Source organism: Alexandromys fortis, unplaced genomic scaffold (genome assembly GCF_014885135.2).
Source record: "Alexandromys fortis isolate MF-2015 unplaced genomic scaffold, M_Fortis_MF-2015_v1.1 scaffold_285, whole genome shotgun sequence".
Taxonomy (NCBI): Eukaryota; Metazoa; Chordata; class Mammalia; order Rodentia; family Cricetidae; genus Alexandromys; species Alexandromys fortis.
The window spans coordinates 996596-1007275 of record NW_026068191.1 but is presented as its reverse complement, the minus strand read 5'-3'; the positions used below and the strand labels follow the sequence as shown (position 1 = coordinate 1007275).

General features: G+C 46.8%; 2 protein-coding genes across 2 annotated transcripts in view; both read right to left on the bottom strand.

Moving 5' to 3' along the window:
* The window catches only part of Rnase11 (ribonuclease A family member 11 (inactive)), a 19401-nt gene extending 15841 nt beyond the window's left edge, over positions 1-3560 (bottom strand). Inside the window, 2 exon segments of the mRNA XM_050129516.1 lie at positions 2038-2163; positions 3507-3560. Of these exon segments, the coding sequence (XP_049985473.1) occupies positions 2038-2163; positions 3507-3560 (180 nt within the window).
* A 1269-nt stretch (positions 3561-4829) lies between these two features.
* On the bottom strand, positions 4830-5928 carry Rnase12 (ribonuclease A family member 12 (inactive)). The gene has a single exon (XM_050129538.1). The coding sequence runs from the start codon at positions 5265-5267 to the stop codon at positions 4830-4832; it is 438 nt and encodes a 145-aa protein (XP_049985495.1). The 5' UTR covers positions 5268-5928.
* Between the last annotated feature and the right edge of the window lie 4752 nt (positions 5929-10680).

Below are 10680 nucleotides of genomic sequence, written 5' to 3'. Positions count from 1 at the left end.
GCTGGCGTTCTGAGATGGCTGATTGGAGAGATCACATCTGTCTGGCTTTTGGGTAGCTGGGTCATCGTTAAGGTGCTGGAAAACAAAGTCACATTAGTAAAGAAAGAAAAGGTTTTGGGAAATTAAAGGGGAGATTTGGGGTGGGGGGGCTTTAGGAGATTTGGGGTTAAGAATAATAAAAAATTGAATGGTACTTATTCCTTTAATGATCCGTTTGGGCCTGCTTTGTTCAGGTGGGTTGGGCTGGCTTCTTGGAGCCTAAAGGAAATGTCTTAAAAGAAATAAATTCTTAACCATTACCTTAACACCCTGAATGACTTGCAAACTTCGCTGTATCCTGGCAACTATTCCAGTACTGATCCTGGCAATTGCCGTTATGTTCTGTTTCTGATAAAGGTATAGAAAGTTGGATTGCTCTCAATAAGACAGTCACAGCCTCACTTGTGCTGTGGCCTCTCCAGCCTGGCCGGATTTCATTCCTCTTGGCCATTTCAGGTGACCTGGGCCCAGTCAGTAAGCGCAGGTGCTTACAATCTAAAATGTAATAGTTCATTTCGAGTGGACTTTGACTCTGATCTCTATTAAATAAAAAACTATGGGATGGATTCCTATAGATAGATGTACCTTTGTACCTTAAGGGGAATTCATTTATTCCCAAAATTTGTTTTTAGGACAGAGAAAATACTGAGAGCCCAAGGAGGGGACTGAAGCCTTGGGAATGGGTTAAGAAAGCACCAGCAGGGACCACTTTATCTGCTCCAGGGAGGCCTTGTGTGCCTCACTGCTCCCTGTGCCTGAACTGCTTGTCAGCTTCCTATTCACTGGGCTCTCTGCCTGCTTTCTATTCAGACACTGAGCTCTCTGCCCGCTTTCTGTTCACTGGGCTCTCTGCCTGCTTTCTATTCAGACACTGAGCTCTCTGCCTGCTTTCTATTCAGACACTGAGCTCTCTGCACCCTTTCTATTCACTGGGCTCTCTGCCTGCTTTCTATTCAGACACTGGGCCCTCTGCCTGCTTTCTATTTGGACCCCAAGCTCTCTGCCTGCTTTCTATTCAGACACTGGGCTCTTTCCACTTGGTAGCACCCTAAACTCCACAAGACAACACAGATGATGGGATTCCAAAGAGAAATAGACAATAATATTTGTCTGGGAAAAGGCTGCCTGCCCTGTGTGGGAGAGGCCATGAGACAGCTTCTGACCTACGAGTCGTGAAGTACGCTTCCCTTGGGGTGGTCAGCCTACCTAGTTGGTTATAATTTAATGTCTTGAGAAGGCAGAATTGTCCGCCCACAGAGATGTACCTGCTCTTCTGATGGGACCTCGAGGCCAGTGACTGGGCAGCAGCTGAAGTCTCTCAACTGAGAAGATCAGGACAGAACACACTCTTCAAAGCTCGGGAGCATTCCCCCTGCTCTGGCCCTCACCTGTCCGAGTCTTGCTTCTCACATACAGCACTGGACTGCATCGCTCAGAATTAATGGCCCCTCCTGTTTCTACTGTTCCCAACCCCAAGCCTTCCCTCAAGCAAAGCCGCTAGGAAAGAGAATTGTAGGATAATAGACTTGGAAACAGCACTTATCTACCTTTAGAGATGGAAAAACTAACAGTGAGGAGACCAATGACAGAAAACTAATGATCGAGAATTGATAAAATTTCCAGAATTAGGTGACTCTATTTGTCTTCTGCTCCTCTCTGACTGCAAGGTTAACGTGTCCATACTTGAACATGGGGAGCCTGGATATTGAATTTAAACGTAAGAACCAAAAGGAGAAGGAGTTGGCAGTCTGGTCCAAAGCCCTCTCTGTTTCCTCCAGAATGAGAGGTTCAGTCCTTCCCTGGGACATTGGTACCTTCATCTCTGCAGAGCCTTCATGGGAACTGGTTTCCGACCACTCAGGACACTTCCCGTCTCCTTATCTTTTCTCTAGTGACCTGGGGGACCTGATGAACCGGAACAGGTGCAGTAAAAGCCACATAATCTATCTTTAGAAAAGTCTTTAAGACCTCAGAAGTACCCAGCCACACAGAACATACGCTCCGGTCATTTCTCTTGGTTATGAACTGCTGTAAACAGCACACACTCTGGGTGGACATTGTAGGAACTAAGGGGGACCGATTGGAAGGAAGGTTCTTCTCTGTTGGCTGGTTCTCACCATAGTGCTGTGGGTAAAAGTGTTCACGACTTAACACAGATGGAAGCTGTAACACCAACCAACCATACAAGGTGTGTCTATTGGTGCAATGGGGTGCCTGTTATGGGGTCACCTGGTGCTTCCTAATTGGATTTGGGCTTGCCTGATTCTGTAAACCATAACTGAGACGGTCTTAGACCACGGAGGGGAACCTAGCATGGCCACTTAGCTGAACTGACACAGCATCAAGCACCCTCTGAACACTGTGTTTGTACTACAGACAAAGGCTATAGACAAAGACTTGGTTCACTCCTTGCAGTGAACAAAATAAATGTAAATACTCGTGGCTGAATAGGAGTAAGGAATGCTCTTCCCTAGGAAAGACATTTCTGTCACTCAACATTATGAAAAGGGGTCAGAAAGAGTCTAAGAGCCATAGGACAGGGAGGGGGGCATCAAATGCCGTCTTATATGCACACCTTGGCTATGGCAATCATGAACTCACAGCAGCTTGGCATCCTGGTCCTGGGGGCACCAAAGTCAGGCCCTCTTAACAGTCAGCCATGGTGGAGGGGCCATCCCACACACTGCTGACCTTGGGAGCCCACGGGTTCAGGCTGGGGTGGTTGGTTCCACACTCAGGGTCACACAGATGCCCGAGTAAAGTTTGAGGTGCACAAGAAAGTGAGCTCTGGGTTGAAAAGGAAAGAATGAAGTTGTGGGTGGAGATGTGGGGCAAGGAGCTGGAGGAGAGGCAGCTGGGTGGATTTGATCAAAACACAATGTAATACATATAAGTTTCTCAAACAAGAAATTTAGAAGTGTGTATATTAGAGGAGAAAAGTCCCTAAGAAGTGACTGCAACTGCTTTTCCTTTCAAAAATAAATTGAGGGCTGGAGAGATGGCTCCAAAGTCGTCAACACTTTCTCCGCTAGCAGAGAGCGAGGCTCAGTTCTCAGAACTTACAGAGCCTTACAACTGACTCTCACTCCAGTGTCAGGGAGTCAGGTGTCCCCTTTCCATCCCTGTGGGCACCGCTTAAGTGTGACTCACACATACACATACACACACACATACACACTCACATACACCACACACACACATACACATACTCACACACACACACTCACATACACACACACACTCACATACACCACACACACACACACACATACACACACTCACATACACACACTCACATACACCACACACACATACACACACTCACATACACATACTCACATACACCGCACACACTCACATACACACACACTCACATACACACTCACAAATGATCTACTAACTGACAGCTGATGGAAGAGGAAAACTCCACTTTCTTCAATGGAGCAGCACCGGCTCAACAGCCGTACCTGAGGGCAGGCCTCAGGCTCGGGAGTAACTGACCAGTCCGAACCAGACTCCATGGTTTGGGTTTTTTGTTTTGTTTTATTTTTCAAGAGAGAAAGAACATGAAGCAGATATTTTAAATTAATTTTTAATTATAACAGAATTATGTCACTTTCCCCCTTCTTTCCTTTCCTCCAGCCCCTCCCATGTTCCCTCATTCTCAAATAGAGTCTCTTTTTCTTTTGTAATTATTGTTGCATATATATATAAACTATATATAAGCTAAAATATATAGATGTCCTGCTAAGCCATTTTTTGCTGTTTATGTCTATATAGTTTCATGGCTGACCCACTCAGTATTGAGGGCTGGGTAAAACATCTGAAGGAACTAGGAAGAACTGGAGGAGAGGAATAAATATGACCAAACTATATTGCTTAAGCCAGGCATTGTGGTGCATGCCTTTAAGCCCAATCCTTGGGAGGCAGAAGTGGTCATATCTCGGTGAGCTCAAGGCCAGCGTGTCCTACATAGTGAATTCCAGGCCACCCAGGGCTACAAAATAAGGTCCTGTCTTAAACAAACAAACAAACCATTCAAAATTCTTAAAGAATAAATAAAAACGTGATTAAAAAAATTAATGGTGTAGGCCGGGCAGTGGTGGCTCACGCCTTAATCCCAGCACTCGGGAGGCAGAGGCAGGCTGATCTCTGTGAGTTTGAGTCCAGCCTGGTCTACAAGAACTAGTTCTAGGACAGGCTCCAAAGCTACAGAGAAACCCTGTCTCAACCCCTCCCAAAAAGTCATGGCAAATAATTGTCCCTGCAGAAACTACAATTCGAAGCAATATGACCTGACTCTCCCAATCTGATGCCGATACACCCCCCCTCCTCCCACCCCATCCTGTCCCGTCACAATGGATATTTGAGGTAAAGATGTTTTACACAAAAAGGATGTTGCTATGGTTTTGCTATTTCAGGATATTGACATGCTTATGTAGATTAATAATTGGGGTTTGGTTGTTTGGGGTTTGGTTAGTGGTCCCTTGAGTGTCCCAGCTAAGCGACTCTCACTCACTGTCTGGGTTCCAGCCCTACCTCAGATTCCCGCTGGTTCTCAGCAAACGACTCAAAGACAAGGAGCAAAGACTAAAAACGTGTGTGGTTTGTGGTTTAATCCAGCAAAGATGTTTTTATTGACACAGAAGCAATGATTGCACTTCATCCACCCCGGAAGGATTCCCCTCCCCCACCCCCCCTCCCCCCCCCGCCATTCCTCTCACAGCCTTACACCGTATCCACAGTTCAGGCTAACCAGAGAGAAGTTCACATCCTCTGGTACTGGCAAGTCATTCAATGTACCCCTGAAAATTAACCGGTCCTAAGTCATCACAGGTGACAAGGATGAACCCCTCTATAGGGGAGATGTGGTACCTGCAAGCGGGGTATCTGTTGCCGTCAATGAGCTGACAGACTGTCATTCTGAATCTCATCTCACTCTGGAAGCAGAAAATCTCCGAGTAGTTTGTGCAGCTCTTCTTCTTGGAGGACGTGCAGACGCTGTTGATTTTCTGTGGCCTCTCGTGAATGAAGACGTGCAGCTTTTTGCACGTGTGGTCGGGTTCCCGGATGACTCTTTGTAGGATCATATAGTTGCAGTAACGCAGGGGGACCGTGTTCTGAGGGTAGTCCACGTGCAAATGCTCGATGGATGTCAGCATGACGTCCTCGGCCAGCTCGTTTTCCCAGAGCAGGAGCAGCAAGTAGACAATCACCATTAGCACCATCAAGGGCAAGAGTCCCTTCACGTCTCTGGCTTTAACTCCTAGTAAGCAAAGGGAACAGGAAGGAGCATCGAGAATGAGAGAAGACCAGGATGCGTTAGCCCTTTCTGCTACTTAAGATCGCGCTGGCTGCGCACACCCCACTGTCCCTTAGAAAGCCCTGTTCCTATTGCTCAACGGCTTCCTTTCCACCCAGGTCCACTGCCAACTGTAATCTGTTCTTTCAAATCCCTTCCTCCGGATTCTCCTCCAGTCTGAGCGAGCCCCCCTCACCTGCCCTCCTCGCTCTTGCTCTCACAGGTAACATGTCCTTTTAATCATCTATGTGAGGAGATCCTTCATGTCTCTCAGTCCCCAGAGAAGAACTGGTAAGGAGCCAATTGTGGGCAGGGCAAAGGAGGAGGGAGCAGAAAGGGAGTGATGCGCGGAACAGTGTGCTTGGGTGCCTTCAACGTGAGACAGACGGGAGGCAGTCCTGGAGAGGTTCTCATTAAACGGTGGGGGAACCTTTGGACGCATTTAATCCTGATGTATGCCAGCCACAGTATTGTCCACCTTCCATTACCAATCAGTCCTCACTATAGTCTGTGAAAGCTGATATTTTTACTCCATTAGCAGGGATGTAAGTTCCAGACAGGTCGTGATAGAGACATAAAACCAAGCATAGCTCATCCTGCCAAACTCCTGTGTCCACACATTTTTTCCCCGGATGGCACCTTGGGCTGGGTAAGATCAGTTCCCTTGACTGATCATTCGCTAGCTGAAGTACTGGACTTCTGATGAGTGTGCCAATAGTTCCCGGATTCTGCTGCTTTTTAAAAACACATCAGGTGTTAAAACCAACAAAACACAAACCACCCATCAGTTTCCACATGGAAATTAGTGAATGAGAACTCACTAAGGCGTGAGCTTTCAGATACTGAGACAAGAGGGAAAACTGTCGCCCCTCCCCCCCCCATCTCCGGAAGCCTGCACAATTGATGCGGGGAGAGAAAACATTGCTTGGTTTAGTCTTGCTCTGACACTGAGCCTTGATTTAGCTCAAGTGTGTGATGAACATGTGTAAGTGTATGTGTATATACGTGTCTGAGTGTGTGGATTAATGGGTGTGAGAATGTGTGTAATTGTATAAGTGTACATGTGTACATATGACTATAAGTATGTGAAGTTCAGTGTGTACGTGAGAGCGTGTATGTGTGTCAGTGTATGAATGTATATGTGATTGTATGTATCTGTATGTGTGACTGTAAATGTGTGTGATGTTATGTAAGATTGTGTATGTGTGTGAGAGCATGTTAGTGTGTATATGCAAATGTTTAAGCATATGTGTGTGAAAGAAGGAGAGAAAGAGAGGGGTAGGGAAGAGAGAAAAAGAGTCTGTTGGGGTTGGGGCTAAAGATCAAGAGTGTTGTATACACTGAGATATACTCCAGTCTGTGATGTTGGTTTTAGGAAGGTAAATGTGGTCATTTGAATGAAAATGGCCCCATAGTCTCATAAGCACTTAAGAATCTAAGCTGCAACATTACTAAAGGTCAAATACAGTAGTGCCTGTTTGCCTGTCCAGTTTAAAACTTAAGCTGTGCTGTTATCATGATAAATACGGTAGTTCCTGCCTGTGCTCTGCACAGTTTAGCATGGAAGAGCCGCTTGTGCCTCTGAGCTGCATGCATTGCTCCACTTCCAGGCACACAGTGAGTTCACGTTGCCATCAAGCAAGCTGTAGCACTTTACTCACAAACCCCATCCAAATGCTCTGTCTCCCGCAAGAGACAGAGGTCACGCTAGCAGCATAGCCCAGAAAGCCGGCATTTTAAAATGGTGCAGGTTTTTGTTTTTTTTTGGGGGGGGGGGGTTATTTTGCCGATGAGTCAGGAAAATCTCTCTTAAAGGAGCTGCTGCAAGCCACCAGCAAACAGCAAAAAGCTGTGTCAAACTCTGTTTGTGTGTGTGTGTGTGTGTTTAAAATTAAGCTCTCTCAGGTTTTTAAATGGATTTAGCCCCATGTTGGGCACCAATTGTTGTATGGGAGAGGGCTGCTTGTTCTTCCCGGCCACCCAGCTAGCTTAGCCTGGTAATAAACATACAGAAATTTTATTCATTAAATCACTGCTTGGCCCATTATCTCTAACCTCTTATTGGCTCTCTCATCTTGATTTAACCCATTTCTATCAATCTGTATATTGCCACGTGGCAGTGGCTTACCAGGAAAGATTCTAACCAGCTTCTGTCTCAGGCAGAGGATCCATGGTGTCTCTCTGACTCTGCTTTCTTCTTCCAAATTTCAGTTCTGTCTTCCCCACCTACCAAAGTTCTGCCCTATCAGGCCAAGGCAGTTTGTTTATTCATTAACCAATACAAGCAACACATAGAAAGAAGGACCTCCCACACCACCCAGTGGGTGGAACTGTTTGGGAAGGACTAGGAGGTGTATCACTAGTAGTGGGCACCATTCCCAGCTCTCTTTCTCTCTCTGTCTCTCTCATCTCTGCCTCCATGTGCTCCATGCCTGCCTGCCCGCTGCTATGTTCCCCACCATGCTGCACTAACTCTAATCTCCTGAAACTCTATGTCCCCAACACACTCTTTCTTCAGTAAGTTGTCTTGGTCATAGTGTCTTAGCACAGAAACAGAAAAATAACTTGACAATGAGTATGGTGGGATCCATTATCCCTTCTCATTTTTTCTATATATTTGTGGATATTTATGTAAAAAAGTTTAAATTCTTGCTCTTGTGTAATTTACATGTGGTAGAGGCATATTGACAATTAAAAATAAATAGACTTGGTGTTTAGAACATAGGTGGTCAGAGTCAGTCTGGAAAACTAGGTTTCCTTCTCTTTCTGCTGAACAAATCCCAGTGTTGTTTAAAAATTTGCCCGGTCTGGGACTGGAGAGATGGCTCAGTGGCTACGGCCCCTGGTGTGGAGACCACACCATAAGAAGGGCTTAGGGCCCATCACGCTCAACTTACATTAAACTGAAATGCATGGATGTCCATATGAAAGCATGGGACACTTAAAAGTGTAGTCAGAAAGACCAACTCCCTCAGCGCCAGTCCTCAGCCACTCCTGCAGCCAGGGCTTTCTGGCTTTTCTAGATTCAAAACAGCATGGGGAAAGGGTATTATTAATTTTAATTATCTTCAAAGTACTATTTACGTTGTGACGTTTTTATGCATAGATATCCATATACTCGACCTGTATCTAACACACATACACACACACACACACACACACACACACACACACACACTGGTTTCCTCTCTTACCGGCGTCCTAATCTCCTTCCTCTAACCAAACCGCCCCTCCTTCTACTTTCGCATAACATACATTCTATTAAGAGGAGGCAGTTTTTATGCAAAATTCATGTCTCAGAATGTCTTGGCTGCAAATTATGGACACAAAAGCCTGAGGAGTTACTCTGCACCTCACAGTCTCTGGAGGTAAGCTGCCTGCACCCTAGCGCCCTCTCCCAAGAAAAACCTCCCCAGCTGGTAAACAGTATCTTCATTTCAGGGACGGTTTTCATCCACAGAAATGAAAGTCGTCCACCCGATAGGGAACACCGGCTGCACGGCCTGACCACTGCCTCGGGACAGAGCTGGCGAGCCAGGAATGAGACAGCTCGTCCATCGCTCTGCTGGAAGGGAGCTTCCTGTGAGTGCCCTGCCGCATGGTGTCTGCCTCCTCTCTGCAAACTGCAAGTCTCCACAAGAGAGCCGTGTGTTCATCTCTAGCACAGTGTCCGCTGCTTCTAAGATCCTGACAAATGGGCAAATGGCGTCACATTTTGTGCCTTTTGTGACACAACTACCTATGTTAGGATGAGAAAGTCTTGCCACTTTCTGGGGTTTCCATGTCTGTGTCTAAAACTGGCATGGTAGGGGAAAACAATAGCAGAACAGCAAGGCTCCGCTCTGCTTTTACAGACCAAGGTGCTGAGCTTAACTTAAATGCAGGCACAGGCTGACCTCAGTCGCCTGGCTACACTGAAGGAGAGCTGAGGTGTTCTGCGCCTGCCCGGCTTTCCTGGAAACTAGCAAAGAGGAAGAAAGGAGACATCGAGGGGTGCCAGACCCAAAAGCAGGGTCTGGGAAGCAGCTTGGGGAACTGGTCGTGTGGTCGAGGGGACACCTCCTCAGAGGACCCCAACTGCCTCGTTCTCCCTCTTATTCAAATAAGGAGACAGCGTGGGGCCCGCAAACACCCAAGGGCCGTCTGCTCTGGACCTTGGCCAGGTGATCTGAACTGGAGGCGATCAACCTGTTTTTGGCAGTTAGAGCCCCGGGGGCTGTGCACTCAAGCTCCTTCCACGGGAGGGGCAGGCATTTCTTGTCTTAAGATTTTCCTCAGTTCCTGTCCAGCTGAGGAGAAATTGCCCGAAGCCTGCCTTCGAAGTTAGGACACTCCCTTCAGTGTTCAGCCCCAAGAACTGCTTTGATCACGGCACGCCTGGCTTCTCATCTGTACCAGTAGCCTGGACATTCACCCAAGCCTTCCGCACACTCTGTGGGGAAAGAGCATTAAAGTCACCCTCCCTCCCTGTACCCCCGGGGCATTCTTCCGTTTTGTGTGCTCCTACTATCTGCCTTCTTCCCTGGACCAGGAAAGAAGATAAAAATCCCTGGAAAAGGCGGCTAGAATAATCATCACGGCTCTGGGAAATCCAGACTTGTTTTAAACAAAATAAACAAGCGAAAATCTCTCCCAGCTCATCCGCACCCGACTAGGGCCACTTGGGAATCATTCCAACTGGTTCCTGTCCCACTGACTGATGCTAAGATCCTGAGCTCAATAAACGTTAACTGTGTGAGTTTGCATGAGGACAAGTGATCTAAAGGGACTGGACATGCACTATTTTTAATTTGTAAGAGTTTCTGATATTTGTCTTTATTTTTATTTTAGACAGGGTCTCACTCTATATCCCTGACTGGCCTGGAGCTTGATATTGTAAGGTGTGAGGACATCAGAAATATTTACCAGGCTGGCCTAAATTTCTCAGAGATCCACCTGCCTCTGCATCTTAAGGACTGGGGTTAAAGACATATACCACCATGCCAGGGTTTAAGGTTTATGCAGTGTGTGTACCTCTGTGTGTGTGTGTGTGCCCAAAGAGATATCAGATCCCCTGGAGATGGAGTTACAGGCAGTTGTGAGCCACCTGTATTGGGTACTGGAAACCAAACTCAGGCCCTCTGGAAGAGCAGCAAACTCCTTAACTACTGAATCATCTTTCCTGCTCATTTGTTTAGTGTGTGAGAGGGTAGTGCCCATGCCACAGTGATCATGGTAAGGGAACAATGTGTAAGAGTTCTTTTCTCCACTGTGTGGGTCCCCAGGACAGCACTGAGGGCATCAGGCCCAGCGGCAGCAACTTCACTGGGTGAGCCATCCCGAAGGCTTTAGTACAACCT